Source organism: Sminthopsis crassicaudata, chromosome 4, assembly GCF_048593235.1.
Source record: "Sminthopsis crassicaudata isolate SCR6 chromosome 4, ASM4859323v1, whole genome shotgun sequence".
Classification (NCBI taxonomy): domain Eukaryota; kingdom Metazoa; phylum Chordata; class Mammalia; order Dasyuromorphia; family Dasyuridae; genus Sminthopsis; species Sminthopsis crassicaudata.
This window is the reverse complement of record NC_133620.1, coordinates 100010000-100028544: the sequence shown is the minus strand read 5'-3', so window position 1 is coordinate 100028544 and position 18545 is coordinate 100010000. Positions and strand designations below refer to the sequence as shown.

Genomic DNA, 18545 nt, shown 5'->3' with positions numbered 1-18545 from the left:
GGGGAAGCGGTTAGGCAGGATGGGACCAGATTATGGAAGAAGGCAGAGGAGGGGGTTGGGGTTTAATAGCCAGGAGGAGAAGTCTCGACTAGCTGCTGGCTGACGGGAGGGTCGGCGCAGGGGACCCAGGCTCCGAGTGGCCACGGCTTTGCTGGCTCCTAGGTGCGCCGTCACCGCAGTATCCACGAGGTGGATATCTCCAACTTGGAGGCGGCGCTTCGGGCGGAGGAGCCCGGCGGGCAGAACTATGAGACTCCCCAGGAAGAGATCGCCCGCCTTCGAAAGATGGAGCTGGAGCCCCAGCACTATGACGTGGACATCACCAAGGAGGTAAGCGGTAACTCCTGCCTCCCCCCTCGGGGGCCAAGGGCAGGGAGCCACCTGTAATCACGGCATCCTCACACCCTAGCTCTCCACACCCGACAAAGTCTTCATCCCTGAACGGTACATTGAGCTGGAGCCAGAAACACCCCTGAGTCCAGAAGAGTTGAAAGAGAAGCAGAAAAAAGTGGAAAGGATCAAAACTCTCATTGCCAAATCCAGGTGACTAGCCTTGGGGCGGGAGGAGGCGACTTTGGACTCTTGCCCTCAGAACTCAGGGGCTCCAGGGGTAGTGCCTTTCAGGTCCACTCGTCCCTAGCTGCTTCTGGTTCTCACTGAGGGCCATCAGCTGCACACCTCCCCAGCTTTGGGGCTGGGAGAGGAGAAGGCTGTGACTTCTGTCAGCTGGTACTTACGGGGACCTCCGAGCTCCCCTGTGGGCTGGGCTGTCTGCCCAGAATCATCCCACACCACAGCCAAGCAAAACCACAGACCCTGGCTTATGTCCCCCTCTCACCCACCCCTCCCATCACCCTGGGGGGAGACCTTGCTCTCCTTACAGAAGCCTTGTTCGTTTGGGCCTGGTTTCCCTCAGATGACGTTGGGGGGCCACGCTTACATCGTTAGGGATAGCTCACCTCCAGTAGAATGGAAGCTCCCCGAAGACAGGTCTGCTTCAGTCTAGGACTCTGTCCTAGCGCCCAGCACAGTGCCTGGGACATAGTCGGTGCTGAGTAAAGGTTTGCTGTTTGATTGATTGTAACCGTGGGAAGCGCACTTACAATTCCCTCTATCTCAGGGGATCTTGGCTTTCTTTAGCACGTACTGAAGCCTGTGGACCCTTCTCAAGATCATGTTTTAAAATGCACAGCACAAAATACTTAGAATGACAGAGGAGACTAATTATTCGGAATACAGTTATCTAAGCAATGTCTAAAAATTATTGTACACCCTGGTTAAAAACACGTAGAGGCTAGCCTAGACACAGCTACCTGAAGGGCCCCTGTATCACCCTGGCCCTCCGTGGGTATGTGTCTGTGCTTCCCCAGTATGCAGAACGTGGTGCCCATGGGCGAGGGCGACTCGGTGGACGTGCCACAGGACCCCGAGAGCCAGCTTCAGGAGCAGGAGAAGAGGATTGAAATCTCCTGCACCCTGGCGACTGAGGCTTCCCGAAGGGGCCGCATGCTGTCTGGTGAGAGGGGGGGCCCTGCTCTGCCAGAAAGATTGGCTGCCCAGTCTGGCCCGGGGCTGGGGGCTGGGCCTGGGCAGAGAGGAATGGCAGAAGCTTAGGGTGAATTACAAATGATTTGTCCATCTCTGCTGGCCTTCCAGGGTAAGGTTCTACCACTGAGTGCATAAAGAAAAGGGGCTTCCTTCTTACCCTCACCCATTTCCATGGAGGTGACCAATTACCTAGCTCTCCTCCCCAAGGGCTGGTGGAGTCCGGATGAGGGACAGTCAGACGGGAGGGCCCACCAGTAACATTGGCAGGAGCCGGCTTCCGTGTGCTGGTTCTGTGTCTTCCACCATCGGCTCCACTTGTCTGCCAGCCCTTCGCCAGCCACCAATCCTCACCCCAAAGAGAGGTTATGTAGGGAGGAAGAGGCTGGCCCAGCCTTCAGGGAACATCCAGTTTAATGGAAGAAGAAATATATTCTCTGCTCTTGGGAAACTCTTAAGCCTCATGGAAGAGACACAGTTTTTACTGTCAGGGAGCTCATACCCACAAAAGGAGGACACAGAGAGCCCCAGCTAGACCAGAGTCACTGCCCAAAGACCCAGATTTAGAAGGGATGACAGCTAAGCAGCTAGTTAGCAAGAATAATCATTTAAAACAGGAAACTACTCAATGGGGGGATGGAATGAGCCCCTTCATGAGCCCCTGTGCTCCTACCTTATGGCAGCAATCTCTCCAACAGTGAGAGATTTTCCCCATGAGCTGAAGTCTGAATTCTCCCTCTCCTCACCCCGACCCTCCAAGAAAAGCCTAACAGAGGGAACAATTTGTGCCCCAAGAATGGTTTTTGGTACTTGCCTGAGATGCAAACATTCCAAGTTAGAACTCTAGAGAGCTAGACAGCCCAGAGTCGAGGAGGCTTGAGTTCAAATCCAGTTGCTGTGTGATCCTGGGCAAATCACGTAACCCTGCTTGCTTCAGTTTCCTCATCTGTGAAATGAGCTGGAGAAGGAAATGGCAAACCACTCCAGTATCTCTGCCACGAAAACTCTCCAAAAGGGTCAGTTGGATGAGACTGGAAGGACTAAACAAGACCACACAGTATCATTAGTGGACATCCACTTGAGACCTCCTTACACATAGAAGGCATATGAATCCTGTCAACTCCTAATTATTGTGTTTATCAAGTAGAGGAACCATAGCACAGATAATCCCCAAGCCCCCCAATCCAAAAATAATCAAAGTTTTTTCATTTGTTGGAGGGATAGATTTTACTTTGTTCATTTTACTATGGGAGTGTCTGAAATTCATAGGCACTTTTCATAAGTGCCCTGCGTCCTTCCTTCCTACTGGACATGAACACCGCCATCTCTTAGCAGTCCCTCTTATCTTTCAATCCCTAGTCAAAGGAAGTAATTCGCTGGCTGAGTTTGAAAGGCTGCTCCTGATAGCTGATCCCCAGTGTGGGAAGGGAATGTCCAGTCTTTCCCTTCCAGCTTCTGCTGGGAGCAGGCAACAGGCAAGCAGCAAGAGTAAACAGAGAGCATGGCAATGTTATCTAAGGAGGGAGAGCAAAGCCGCCGCAGTCTTGTCTCCCAGCCCAGACCTACTGGCAAGAGCTTTAAAATTTCCTGTTTTCCAGGAAGAATATGGATAATTGGAAGTTGATTGGATGCAGACCCAAGGAGGTAGAGGCAGATGGGTAGGCTGTGATTGAATTTAGCTGTGAATGGGGACAATTCTGTCTAGGAAGGTCTAGGGGGTGGGCAAAACTTTAATGAATGGAAGGGAGGAGATGTGTAATTCTTATTGAAAGAAGGAAGGAGGTTCATTGAAGGGACTGGGGGAACACTTAAAGGGCTTATTTAACTGCGGAGTAGGGAGAACATAGTAGCAAGAGCTGATATCGATAAGGCAGGTAAGTGTGGAAAGTTTGGAGAAGAGGAAGGAAGGGTGGTCCCCGTGAGTCAATCAGCTGATCATGGTGATTTGAAGTGAGAAGGAAAACTAGATTAGATTACACTAGAAACTGGGGACACTAGATTTTTCCTGGCCTTGGGGACCTTTTTGAGAGACACAAGAGAAGCCAATTCCCTCTAAGGAGAACGGGGCTAGACATACCCACAGCCTGTGATAACAGGGCTTGATGACGGTTTTATATATGTAACTGTGGTCATCCCATGGAATCTAAAATGTTTTGGCTGGGGCACTTCCCAGGAAATGTTGGGTATTTGGCCCCAGAAGAGGCTTTATATTCCATAGGAAAGAAGTGCCATCATTATATATGATTAGAAATAAGTATCATTCATCCTTATGCTTAATAATCACAAACATGGTTCTTCTCAAAGGCACAAGGAATTTTGGCTCCGGGAAGATGGGGATGCATACACTAAGACTCCAGCCATAGAATAATAATATGAGCTCATTAATACCATGCTATAAAAAAAGGCACTTTCTTCCCAACAATAACATCAGCAGCTAGGTAGCATAAATAATGTTCTCCCCATGTTGCAGATGAGAAAACGAAGGTCCAGAGAGCTTCAGCTCCAGGGCCCAGGTCACACACTTCATGTCAAAATCAGAATTTGAACTCAGGCCTCCTGGTTCTCACTTTTCACACTAAAGCACGAATCATCTGCGCTGAGGATCATTGTCCATTGACTGTGGGCATATCTGGGAGGCAAAGGGATGGATGGGACCAGAACTGGGGAATGGGAGGGTGGGATGAGGGGGGGACAAGGCAGTTCCAGCACCAGTAATACAGGGCACGAGACTGTGTAGAACTGGTTTGGGCATGAAGGCTCCTGCAGGACTTGCCAGCATTTCCTTCACAAACTGAACTTGAACCTCTAAAGGTCAAATTCTGTGCTCTGGGCAAAAGGCAACTTCCTGTTTCAAAGGGAATAAAAACAAAACCTTTTACTGAAAAACCCTTCCCTAGCCTGGCCCCAGGGCCCTGGCTTTCTCTGCCACAGGCCTCCAGCCAGAGGTTCCATGAAAACAAAACCTGAACAGACCTATCCGATTCCTTCTCTACACACACAGGCTTAGGTTTCAGCCCGTGCACCCGGAGCAAACAGCCACCTGGGTTCTACCCAAACCCCAACTATTTAAAGAATGACTCGGGTGTTGCCAAACCTCAGGCACAGCTCACTGTCCCTGCTGCTCTGGCTTCTGGGTTCTAGGGCCCAGAGCCCCCCACAGTTGTAGCAGGGGTGCAGCAGGAGCTGGTCCATGGGAAGTCCCATACAATGCATGGTGGGAGGGGAATCATGAGTGCACGTGTGTACGGTTTGTGACATGCATGTGTGTGTGAGTGTTATGGGTGTGTTGGAGGAAAGAGAGCCCTGAAGGGTATCAGAAGTTGTGGGTTTGAATCTTTGCCCTTCCACTCATTACGGTAGTCTTGGGGCCAAGATATTTTCCTTCTGTGGGCCTCTTTGGCTTTATCTGTCAAAATGAAGGGTTTGCTCAAAATCCTGTGGTCCCGTGAGCCTAGAGTGTTGTGTTCTGTGTGTGTGACTGGGGAGATGGACAGAGAGACCTCATTTACCCAGCAGCAGCAGCACAGAAGCAATGTGTCCACTTAAGCCCGTTTTCCAGACGACCAAAGAAAGCATATCCTTCCAATCAATCAATCAGCAAACATTTATTGTGAACTTACTAGATGCCAGGCACTGTGCTAGGCGGTGGAGATACAAATATCCTCACCTGTCTGTGGGAAAAAGGGAAAGAAATTTGTGAAGCACCTACTATGTTCCAAGCATTGAGCTAAGTACTTTTACAAACACCTTATTTGATCCTTACAACTACCCTGGAAGGTAGGTGCTGTAATGATCCCATTTTACAGCTGAAGAAATTGAGGTCAGACAGAGGTTGTGACATTATCAGGATTGCAAGTGAGTGTTTGAGGTCTTGATTGCAGGCCCAGCTGCTGCATGGCACAAGAGAGTCCGATGTCTGAGTAGGGTTGAAGTGGGCCAGCAGACCCAAGAGCAACGTGGATACCTCAGCTGAAGTAGCTTATTTATATATAACCTTACCTGCCTCCTTAAACAGAGTATACTGGCAGGCTTTGCTTAACTCAGGCTCATTATTTCATGATGATGATTTGATGAATCCTTGAGATAGGGATGTTTGCCCCAAAGGCCCCTGGGGAAAAATGTTTTTATTGCCACATTATTAATTCCTCTTCCTGCTTTTAGTTTTTTTTTTTTTTCTTCATTCAGTTGTGAGCTGTGACTTTTTGCTACTCAGCATTCCTGCCTTAACAGTCCCTTTTTACCCATCTTCCTCCTATATTTTATGAGTCTAACTTAATTGCCTACTCCCTGAAACCACAACAGACTTTTTTGGAGTTATGTGTGTAAGAGTGGACAAGGCTCTGACAGAGAAGCAGCTTATGTCAGTAAACTTGATCCAGCTCAGCAAGTGTTTATTGAATCACTATTGCATGGAAGGCCCCAGTCAGTCTCTGAATAAGGGGTGTTAACTTGAGAACATGGACTTCCTAGCATCAATTTTGGCTAGCTTCTCTTGTTCTCATTTGTACCCCAGCTAGTCAAAGTTACTGCATAAATGACCTCTAAATAATACAAATAGAATCCGCAAACATTTAGCAACCATCCACTATCTGTCAGGTCCTAGGGATTTAAAAACAAGGAGCTCATGTTTTACTGGGAGGATATGGCGTGTATCCTTCTAAAGTATTTACCTCAAGATGTCTTTAAATCATTGTTGAAGGATAAATAGTATAGTTAAAATGCCTTCTGTTGGATGCATTCTCCATCGAGATGATCCTGAATTTACCAAATATGTCTTTACAGTTATTAGGGAGATGGTGAGCCAATAATTTGAGTCACTTTGTCCTAACAGAGAGCAGGTCCCAAGTAACACTTGGACCATACCCCAGCTGTTCACGGACCCATTCAATACTGGCTCTCTAAAGACATGTTTATAAAAAGCAACATAAATTAATTTCCAGGGGGAGAGGGGCTGTGGGTGGGAGGGGAAGGGAAGAAAACATTGAGGCATGACTACTAGGATGAGTGTGAGTTGGATAAGCTGTTGATACACTTAGGTGAATGCACTGTGTGGTGTAAGAATAGGGAATATGTGTGCTGTGAGAGTGGACAGGAGTGACTGCATGGGTATATTTGATGAGTATTTGTTGCTTGAGGATCCAGTGCCATGTATATATGAGATGGGTGAATTTCCCAAAACTCATCTGTGCTAAATGGTGATTGCATGTTCACGATAGGTAAACCTGTAAACCTGTAAAGCAAAATCAGAACCCATCCTTAAGGTTGCCCTTCCTGACTGCTGAGCGGAGAGCAGGAAGGGGCACTGAGGTCCGATGGGGAAGGTGGTAAGACCTGGAATTCCACTTCTGGATATCTTGTGTGACCCTGGCAAAGACCTTAACTCTCTCTGTGCCTTTGTGAGACAGGGAGGCCCGTTCCTAGCTTCTTCCTGGTCTCTTCAGGATAAATAAGGGCCTGGAAAGTGCTTCAAATTCCACTCCATCCTGCTTTCCCCTTTTTACTGCGCTAGCCAAATAATGATGCAGTGAAACCTCACTAATTTGAACTTCATTCAGGGAGAAGGTTGTGCTGGGTGCACACACAGGTCCTGAAAGGGGCAGAAATAGCTTCATTGATTGCCTATACTAGAACATAAGGGAAATATTTACAAATTTGCTTTAAACTATTAAATTGCCAAAGTTGTAAAGAGACCCTTAAAAGTCATGGGTCCAACTCTTTAAAGAATGTCTGTTTTTTATATGCAGATTAATAACATAAGCCAAATTGCATTCTACAAATATTGAGTGTTAAGGTTGGTGAGATACAGAATGTAGATAAAAACATAATTTGGAATCTTTACTCTCTGGAAAAGTTCATTCAAGCAGGTACCCATTGTGCCTCTGCTAGAGGTGCATTGTTTTTGTTTTTAGCTTAGTGAAAATCAGCAATAACCTAGAAAATATTTTTAACGTAGTCTAATTTTTTCCATCAATTTAGGCTGACTTAGGCCCTCATCTTGGGGGTGAGGGAGAAGAAAAGGTTCTAATTAGTGAAATTTCACTATATTTTGTAAAATAATATAATTGCAAATATGCCATAATTGCAAATATTATTATTTTGACTTTTCATTTGCAAAATGTGTCGTTTAAAAGCTCCTGCAGAGATTACCTACCTCACTGTTCCCCTGGAATAGCCCTGCAGGGCGGGGGATGCGGAGCTCCCCGTTTTGCTCCTTTAGTCCGATGGAGCTGTGATCCCATTAGTGGGGGGAGGGATATTCCCTCCATTCATCTGGATCACAACCTTTCCGTGCCTGCCCATCCTCATTTCCCAGATGAGTGAATGATGGCGCGCAGAGCGGACGGACGACCTACAGTGCCCCGGAAAGCTGCCGGGGCAGCTGGGATACTGGACAGCAGGTCTCCGGCCTCCCAGGCCCTCATTGGCTCCCCCCATCACTGTCAGCCACGCCCTCCCGCGCTCCGCCGGGAGTCGGGGGGCTCCGCCCGAGCTTGGGCTGGCTCACCAGCTGCAAGCTTCGCCCTCCCTGCTTGCCCCGAGCCCTCATTCTCTTCCCTCTGGGAAGGGACCTTGTTCCTGGCGCCCTCGGTCACCCTGCTCACCCCAGTCTCCCTGCCATTCACCAGCCTGTTCATTTCTGTTTCCAGCTCAATGTGCCACCCCAAGCCCTCCCACCTCCCCTGCTTCCCCGACTCCACCAGCCAACCCCCTCTCGTCTGATCCCCCGCGGGGAACCGACAGCAGCCATTCTATGCGGGTCTGAGCTGTGACGTAAGCATCTTTTCTACTGTATTTGATCCGTCCCGAGCGTGTCCCTGCCCCCCTCCAGAGCCGTCTGCTCTCCTCCATGCGGACATTGCTTCCTTCCCGCCCCCTTTCTCATGCTGCTCTGCTCCGGTCCATCCATCTGCCTGAGCTTACCAGAGCATCTCATGCAGTGGCTGGGCCTGGGTCTCGGGTCCGTGGAGGAAGTGAACCCAGAATCCGCCTGTGCACAGGTCGCCAAAGACTCCCAGCCACAAGCCCCGAGATGGAGGAATCTCCCTGGGCGTCTGTAGCTGAGGTCATCGGTCCTCCTGCATTATTAGCCCTTAGCGTGAGGGGAGTGGACAGACCCCTGGCTATTATTCATCTGCTGGGGGGGGTCTTTATTGCCAAGGCATTGTAGAGACATCTCCCATCTCCCAGCAGACACTCCCTAGAGAAGTCTTTATGCTCTTTGGAGAAGGCTATTCTGAAGGGACCCCCGGCCGCGGGGGGATTCAGGGTAGCCATGAGCCGCCCACCACCGTCTCACTTTGTCCCTCTCTCCCTCTAGTGCAAGCCCTGGCTGAGGTCAATGCTGTGAAGTTCCACAGAGCCACCTTCTGAAGTCGTCCTCCGCCACACTTGGGGTCTAGGCTTCCTATCTCCCCTCCACCGTGCTCCCCACCCACAGGACTGCTGTGGGGAGCCGGGCCTGGGGTGGTTTTGGCTGCTGAGAGGAGCACAGATACCTCAAGAATACATGCACCCTCATGGCCTCCTGGATCGCGGCCCCATTCGGGAGAGATGGTCCTGTTGCTCTGCTCCGTGAGGGTCTCTGGACCAGGGCTAAGGGGTGCAGCACGCCGCCTGGCCCTGAATGAAAAGGAGCTCCTACAGCCGGTGAACGTGTACATCAGAACCCGCTGGGGAGGGGAGCGCGTGGGCCAGGAGGTGGAAGAATGGACCTATTCCTTCCCCAACCCCAGGAAAGTCCTGCTTAGCCTATAACCTTGAACCAAGGGAAGAATCCCCAGTCTCCCTGTACTATTCTCCCCAATTAGCTCTCAATTTAAACCCTCAGCTTTAACTGATCTCGGCTCACGGACGCCCTCTGGGGACAGAAGAGGGACTGGTCATCCTGACTGTGCCAAAGACAAGTGTAATGGGTCAAGAGAAGGATGCAAGGATGTGAACGTCGGTCACAGGGCTCAGTGGTGGTGGTACAGGTGGCGGGCGTGGGGGTTAGGGAACCAGCGGGTGTGTGTAGTGTCTAAGAACAAGTCGAAGAGGGTGAAGGGATGCGGAAGCAGAGGAAAGTGGTCGGGGAGCCTTCTCCCACAATCATTTGCGAGTTGGGGGGGGGGGAGGGAGAAAGAACTGAAAAAGAAGCTCTAACTTTGTTTTCTCCGAGTGAAGTCACCACCCAGTAAAGGAAGCAATACTGGGGTTTCTGATAACCTCATCACTCCCGAGAGCCCTCTTCTTGGGCACCCCTTGCCCCCAAGCTAGCCTGAGGAAGGCCTGCTTGGGCAGGTGCTGCTTCAGTCTCAGCCCTTTGATTCAGATTGGGAGTGGGAAGAGCCTCTGGATAGATGGAAGTCCCAAGTGTAGGGGTGGGGGGGAGGGATGGCAGCTGGCAAAGGTGAAATGGGGAAAATCTTACTTAGTTTAGTGACAGTTCCCTGGTCCCCATCCCTTAGTTTCCTGCAGACAGCTTCCAGAATCCAAAGGCCCAATCCATCACTTAATCCATACTCCCATTCTTTCAGAGAATTACCGATCAGGGCCAGGTTTCAGATGCCACAGAATTCGAATATGTCGACTTTTCTGGCACTTCCAATACAGAGGAGGAGGACATGTAGAGATGAGCAGGTCATCTTATCCTTTCCTATTCAATAACATAGGATAGACGCAGCTAGAAAAGAGTCTGGTCTCTGGATGCCATCTTTTTGCCATAATTACTAGCCTTAGGGTCACTGATGTAGAGCACTCCCATCTACCCTAATAACCTAGTTCAAACCTAAGGAGAGCTGCAAACAGCAACTGTTCAGCATTCTCTTGCCCTCGTCCAACTCCTTCTCCTTCTTACTGACTAGAATAGTTGCTACGCCCATATAAATGTCCTGAATAAGTCACTGCCTCCTATAGGACTCTCCTACACACATACACCTCATTGCTCAAAGATGACAACTAGTATCAATTTTCATCATGTATTTTGATCTTGCCTCTGCATACTGTTCTAAGCCTAATTGAAACATCCCTGTTTGTCCTTCCTGTTTGGGAGTGAGGGTGCCTGTGGAGAAAGAAGGGTGTCTATCCAGTGATCTTTCTCTTTAGACTCTTGCTCCTCTTGCCCCATTTAACTCTCTGTGAAGAAACCCCTCTCCCCCCACTTTGAATGGATTTCTGGGGACTGTCCATCCTTCCTGGAGTTTATCTCTGTCTCCTCTCCCCCACTCCCTTTTTTAAAAAAGTAATTTTCAAAAGAAATACATGTAAAATACTAGGAAATAACGTCTGCGACTCTCCCATCTCTTTCTCACCTATTATTTCATAAAGCTGGCTCTTTATGTTTCTCTACATGCCTTAATATATGTTTTATGGAAATTATACATATTATAAATAATATATATTTGTTTGGATGTCTTATCCGTTTCTGGAGCCCCCTGACCTTAACTATTTTTCTCTTTCCCTCACCCTCTATACTGTTTCAGGTTGTGGCCCCCAAGTGGACCTCTCCACCCCATCTTCTAGTCCACTTTTTATTCAAAAGTAGGGGGGAAAGGACTTTTAAGATAGATCTATTTTCTGCTTTTGTTAAAGGCAAATCTATTTTCAAATTGTAGAATGTCCAAGTTGATGTAGTTGCCAGTTCATGGGGTGATTAGGAATAGAAGTCTCAGTACCACCACCACCCCTTCCACAAAAATAAAGCTCTCCCTGTTTATGGATTGCTAATTATTTCCCAATCCAGAAAAAGCAAGAACCTCATTCAAAAAGATGTTAAAGAAATCTCTGTTTGGTATGAGATTTTTTCCTTGAAGATCTTCAGAGAACTTGATATTTTGGTTAATTTCTTGAATGCAGATGAATTTGTAAGTCTCAGCCAATTCTCACCCATCCTGGAAATTCAGACTTGGGTCAGCGAAAGCTAAAAAGAACCAGGAAAGAAAATCTATTGCTGCACCATGACATGTCTTCCAAAGCCAAACAAAAATGATTTGGGGATTTCTGATGCTAACTGCTCCCCCTGTAGCATGGAGAATTGAAAACATTTTGGATCTTCTGTTTTTGTTTGATCCAATCCTTCCCCCATTTCCATGTATCTGTAAAGCATCTCCAACTATGTTCCTCCCTCTCCTGGGGATTGTCCCTTAGACCACTCTTGGGATTAGTACCTTCAGCCTGGCATCCAGGCTAATGTCATGTGCCAAGAAAGATTCCAACAGATGATGTAGCCATTCGGCCTTGCCAAGAGAACCCAGACCCAGCCCATCCACTGAAATGTATTTGCTACTGAAATAAGGCAATGTAACAGTCCTAGTTGCTTTCTTGCCATGAGATAAGCAGGCAAGGAACAATTTTGTGGGAAAGGTATGGACAATCAGGAGGTCTCTGTAATTTTGTATCAAGGCTCTGTAGCCATAGGATGGAATGGCACATGGTTCTCAGTAGGAGTTTAGAACTTGACTTTGCACCTCAAGAGATGCTTTGGTGCTTGCTTCTTTACTTAACCAGCCCAGCATGAACTTTATCTCCTGGCAAGTGAGATGGGGGACTTAGTTCCTAACTTGCCTCCACCCACTCCCATCTCAGAGCTATGATCTGGAGGAAATCCCAGTGATATTATCCATGCAGGGAAAATAGCCTAGGACTGCCCCAGTCAATAATTGACCTGTTGCAAAGGTCACTCCATATTCCCATTATAATGAACTCTCCTTGCCCAGGGGTTAGATAAACCCTGCTCTTAATGAGAGAAGGGGTTGGGGGAGGGAGGAAGGAATGACTATTGGTTGAGATGGAATCAATTCCCTTGTCTTTCTGTAACACCTTCCACCTGGTCACTCTTGTAACCAAGAAAACTCCACAGGAGAGAACTATATCTACTTATGCACATTCTGGGGACAATTTAATCTTGCTAGATTTAGACAATAAACCTAACAAGGAAACCTGTGATGTTGGTGTCTTTATTTGATATCAAAGTGACCTTAGGAGATGATTTGAAGTTGAAAGAACTCAAAGAAGCTGTAGCATCCCCATAGCATCTTTCTTACCCAGGAAGGGGGGAGATCCTGCCTCCTTGGAATGGGTGATCATTTGCTTCCTCCTTTCAGCAGACATTCTTTTTAGATGTAGCGACTACTAGAGCAGTCTCAGCTCCTAAGGGGAACTGCATTTGTATAAATATAAGTTTGTATAAAACCAAAACAGGAAATAAAACTCATGGTTTGTACATATGGTGTGTCTCCAACTCTGTGCTGGGGAGAGGGCAAGGGTAATTCATTTAGTAATCATTCATTCATTCAACGTGTATTTGTTAAGCATCTGTGGTAATCAAGAGCACAGTGCTTAGGCATTGGGGAAGACAGAAAAGGTCTATCTAAAGTCTAGATAAAACAGGACAACTGCCTTCGAAGAATTTATAATCTAGTGGGGGAACAAAGGCTCATCAGGCCTGGACATCAGGAAGAGTGGGATGATAGAAAATAGGAAGACTTTTAGGGGTGTGAATTCCCTGCATGTGGGAGCAATGGGGTTAGAACAAAGCCAGAAAAAGTCTAGAGATTCTACCCCCAACTTGTTCTTGGGAGGTGCTACATCTTCTCTAAAAAGCATGATTTGGAATCTTTCCTTTCACAAATAAGGAACCTAAGACCAGGGAGATTGAATGAGTTATTCAAAACATCAGGGATGGGATTTGAACTCGGGCTCTCTGGCTCCTGAGCCAGTGTCATTTCATATGCTCATGAAATCATTGATATAGAAGTGGAAAGGATGGCTCTGAAACTGAACAGAGGCACTCTTGTCCAATATCCTCATTTTTAGATGAAGAACCTGAGTGCCACTTTTTGAGTTCTGAGTTCTAAGTCCCCCAAACTGAGGGAGATTAGCTTTCCCAAGGTCAAATGGTAGTAAGTTTCGGTCTACTGATTTTTGACGAGGAAGAATGATGTGATCTGATCTGTCATTAAAATGTTGACTTGAGAGTTGTGTGAAAAGGGGAGAGACAGAAATCAGGGAAGCTGATGAAAAGGCATTAGAAATAGTCCAAGTAACAGGCATGTAATTGGAAAGAAGGATAAATGCAAGAGAAAATGTGGAGGCAACTGAGTAAATGTCAAATTTGAAGGAGGGGGGAGAGTCAAGAATGACACTTTTGATGCAAACTTGGGTGCCTGGAAAGGTGATGATGCCCTTAACTGAAATAGGGAAATTTGGAGGAAGAGTTGATGGGGGCAGGGGAGATGATGGGCTCTGCTTTTAGATATGGTCTATTGAGTTTGAGATACCTTTAGGATATATAGAGATGTTAAAGATGTCTATCAAGGAGTAAGTGCAAGAATAGAGTTCATCAGAGAGATTAGAACTAGACACATAGATTTAGGAAAAATTCATTCTTTCATCCATAATGTGCAGGCACTGTGCTGCGCTGCTATTTGTCCTTTTTTTCTTGAAGAGGGCCATGACAGCTGGGAGGTGATGCTGTGACATGTAAGTGCAAAAGTGAAACCCTTTAAGGAATTTGTTTTACAGTCCATTGGATTGTAAGATCCTTGAGAGAGGGGACTGACTTTTGCCTTAGCACAGCCTTGCTTAGCACAGCCTTGCTTAGCACAGCACCTGGCAGTAGATGCTTACTAAATGTTATTTGATGGACTTAATAAATGATAGTTGACTAACCAGCTCTTGAGAACATATTTTCAGTGTGATCATTTATACCTTGGAAATTGGCAAATGCTACAACCAATCAGGACTTGATTCATTGTTTTGCTGATTGTCTAAAATTAAGAAAGTGATTGAGAAAATGGTAATAATTCAGTTTAAACTAAAAATGTATCAAGAGTACTCTCTACCCCAAAGGACTGGTTATTAAACATCCGTTAACAGATTATTGTTCCTACCTTTTAATATCCTCAGGTTCCTTTAAGGTTCAGCTCACCTGCTTACATTCCACTTGTAGGAATCTGATTTTCCCAATAGTCTTCTCTCTAATGTACTTATTCATTTATAGGCTGCATCTTCCCACTCAAATGTAAGCATCTCAAGAAAAGGAATTGGGCTTGTAGATGTTGTCTTATGTTACCTTATATCCCTAAGACAAATGTCTTTCATATAATAGTCACTTAATAAATACTGTTTGGATAGTCAAATCAGAAAACTAATGAAAAAAAGCATTTATTTAGCACTTACTATATGCGAGGCACTATGCTGAACACCGAGAATATAAAGAAAGGCAAAAGACCATCCCAGTTTCCCAGGAGCTTACAATCCAGTGGGAGAGACAACACACAAACCACCATGTACAAACAAGGTGGAGGTAGGACAAATTCAAGATAATTAACACAGAGAGGTCACAAGCATCAAGGAGGATTGGGAAAGATTTTTTTCTTTCTGAGGATAAGATTTCATCTTCTCTGACTGTCTCCCATGACTTCCGCAATTCTGTTTAATTCTAGTGCCTTTCCTTTGTTAATTATTCACTATTTACAACTAGCTTGCTTTGCACATAACTGTTTACATGTTGTACCCTCCACTAGATTGTAAGCTCATTGAGAACAAGGACTGTCTTTTGTCTTTTTTTTATTCCTAGTACTTAGAATAGTGCCTGACACTTAGAAGGCATACTTATATAGAAATACATAGTTACATAGAAATACATACTTATTGATTGGCTGACTTGGTTTATAAACCCATATTGTCCTGTGATATTTGCAAAATACAGATGCAGTGGGTATATTTTCTAAATTGTAGCATGGAGAAGAAAATTCAGATGCTCCTTTTAGAGTTTTAAATGATTTCAAGAAGGGGAACAATAGTGACTGGTCAAAATGAATCAGAATTGGTATCAGTAGAGCATGACAAGCCCACACTTTGGCAGTGATGCTTATGTGAAAGCTTTGTCACCAGATGCCAAATATACAGCATTTATGGGCTGCAGCAAGAATGGGAAGTCATTGGCAACAAAGGAAAAGACTGCTGAGTGCTAACCTTCTCTGGAAAAAATCTGTGAAAACTGTTCATTTCATTAGAGTCTATCTTTTTAATTTAAGAACATTCATCAGCTCCATTGGCTCTTTCATGGAAAAATCCTCAGTTGCCTTTTCAAGTTGGAGGTGAGTTAAGGGTTTTCTGTGTCAGTCCAATTTTCATTTCACACATTTGTCAGCTGATCCTCGATCATTAAGTAAATTGGTATGCTTAGCAGATATTTTCAGCCTGTTAAATAGGTTCCTCCTAAGTTTTCAGGGGAAGTCTGCAAATGAGTTCATTGCTCAGAATAAAATAAAAGCATTTACTAAGAAATTCGAACTATGATCTAACCCTCTGATTTAATCAATCTCACTATAACATATTTTATTATCTTTGTGCTGATGTTTTTAGCTGGCATGCAACCCGGGAGCTAGGAGAAAGAGGACATAAACTAAGATGTCACAATGAATCAACATGAAACTAGATAAAAAGACCTGCTCATGGGGTACAAGGAAAGAGGCTTCCACTAGTCAGTGGGAGCTCTATGAGAACCATAGCTGAAAGAAAGCTTTAGGAATAGGCATACGGAATTATGTTTCTGAGCTGCAGCACCAATGGGCCACGAATTTTGGAAGTGGAAAAGCAGTACTCTGAGAAGAGGAATAACTGCTATCTGCTGGGAGCAGGGGAAAATTGCAGACCTAACAGTGAACATGAGGAAAGGAATATAACTGGGAATAACTGGTGCCATCTTCTGGGAGCTAAGGGGCATAGCAGGGCAGCAGATACAGCATCAATCACATAACTGAAGAAGGGACTGCCATGGAGAACAGCAACAAGCTGCAAGTATGAGAGTTAGTGCAGGCAGGAGCTTCAAGAGAAGCTATGCTAAACTTATACTAAGCAGATAGTCAAAGGAACCATGATGAGGAACACCAGCATGGAGAAACAATTCCCAGCGCATCTCAGTGGAGAATAACCCCCAGCAGTCCTGTAAGGGACCAATGATGGTCAGGTTCTTTTTTTTTTTTTTTTTTTTTAATAGCTTTTTATTTACCAGATATATGCGTGGGTAATTTTTCAGCATTGACAATTGCAAAACCTTTTGTTCTAATTTTTCCCCTCCTTCCCTCCCTTCCCCCAGATGGCTAGTTGAATAGTCAGATTCTTGATGGAAGGTTGATCACAGGTGGATAATATTCCTGGGTCCCAGTGTCCTCATCTGCAAAATGAGACTTGGATTAGATAGCCTTCCATCCCTAAAGTAGGGATCCTATGATCTTGTGTCTTGTTTTTCTCCACTTTTACACATATCTATTTGTGTTTGAACCTTGTGAGCCTAGGTGCTTGTAAGGAGAGCTAATTATTGGAGGGAAGAGGGGTATGATTATAACAAATACTAATGTCCCTAGGTTATTTAAATGGTAGCAACAAACTAAAGCTAAAAGAAGTGAGAACTCATCTAAAATATGCTCTAGAGGAGGAAACAAGGGTTATATATCTTATTATTTTTCAAGTGCATAAAAATGCTGCTGTGATCAATAAAATATAAGTGCATTTAAATGCTCTACTGAGCTTATAGTAGCTTTTAGTCACTATGTTTTCTCAAGAATAGCAGTGATCACTATTGCTAATAGTAAAACTAATATCATGTCCCTTCTAGCTCTAGCAGAATGCTAGACTTGTGTTACAGTCTTAGGTTTACCACTTATTTAATTTTGGGACCTTGAGTAAATCTCTTCAGTTCTCCAAGTCACATTTTTCTTTTCCAGAGATAATAAATTACCTACCTCACAGAGTTGCTGTGAAGATTATATAAGATAATGTATTTAAAGTGCCTTGTAACCAATAAAGTGTAAAAGAAATATCAATCATTATGGTAATCCTATTATTTGTACTCATAAAGGACTTGAAAAATTATTAGGTTTTTAGCTACTTAGGGAAGAGAATTTAAAAAAAAATCTTTTTACTACTCTGAGGACTGAATCTCTTGGTTTGCCTGTGACATTTCCATGCTTTTCCCCCACAGTCAAAAGCTATGTTCCTTCCAGAATCAGATTTAATCCCAAAATCAGTCTGTTTCCAGGTCTTGATCTTTTCATTTGCTAGTACTTTGAGATGTAGATGGGGAGAAGATTACTCTCTCACTTTTGAAAGTAGAGAGGTATGTAGATTAATGGGAATGGAATAAAGAAGAAGGGAAAAGGTGGGGGGTGGAGAAGATATGGGTGGGCAGAATTTAACTAATAGGAAGACGAGTTAGGGAATAGAACTAAAGTAGAAGAATTAGTAGGGAGAGGAAATAAGAGATTTAACACAAAGATAATATAACTAGGATCAGGAGAAGAATTTACTAGAAAAAAGTAGATCATTAATCTCAGATCAAGTCAAATGTAAAGATTCAATCAAGAAAGAAATCTACATTATATGTCAGCCATATTAATATTTTAAATCTCTATATGTATGTATGTGTGCATGTAGGTTTATGTATGCGTGTATGCATGTATGTATACATAAATATATCCTTGCCTAACTGTAGCCTAACAGCAGAATAAAATTAAAAATATACAGCAGAGAACAAAAGAATAACCGACAAGGAAGCAAAGAAAAGATGGATAGTAATGAATATAATCTCTTCTATTATTATATATGCTTTCTTGAAATGGAAATTTACTGTTACACATTTTGAATATTCCCTGAAGTTCTATTGGATACATTACAATGTTTTTCTTTTTCTTTTTCTATTTGTTTTTTTTTCTTATTTTGTATTTAATTAATGAAAAAAAAAAAAAGAAAGTAGATAGTATCCTAACACTTCTTAAGAAAACTTTGAACACTTTTGCAGAGCAAGAAAGATGCTGTTGTGATTAATAAAATACAAACTGAGGTAGCTTGCTAGGTGTTCCAGGAGAGTGGCTTACAGATACAAGAAGGTAGGAGATTTCTTCAAATGAATTGGCCACTAGAATTCTAATTCTTTCAGAAGGCCTGAGAGCTTTTTTTAAAATGAAAGCCTAGGCAAGAGTTGGAGGCTAAGGAAGAAGTATGATGGAATAAAAAGG

General features: G+C 44.7%; 1 protein-coding gene across 6 annotated transcripts in view; it reads left to right on the top strand.

Annotated features, from left to right (window-relative positions):
* PLEKHA6 (pleckstrin homology domain containing A6) overlaps positions 1-12745 on the top strand; it is a 202780-nt gene extending 190035 nt beyond the window's left edge. For all 6 annotated transcript variants that reach the window (XM_074308902.1, XM_074308907.1, XM_074308905.1 and 3 more), the window contains 5 exons: positions 163-330; positions 410-543; positions 1371-1516; positions 8193-8316; positions 8864-12745. In XM_074308902.1, the coding sequence (XP_074165003.1) occupies positions 163-330; positions 410-543; positions 1371-1516; positions 8193-8308 (564 nt within the window). In that variant the 3' untranslated portion in view covers positions 8309-8316; positions 8864-12745. The remainder of the gene's footprint in view (positions 1-162; positions 331-409; positions 544-1370; positions 1517-8192; positions 8317-8863) is intronic.
* Positions 12746-18545: the final 5800 nt, after the last annotated feature.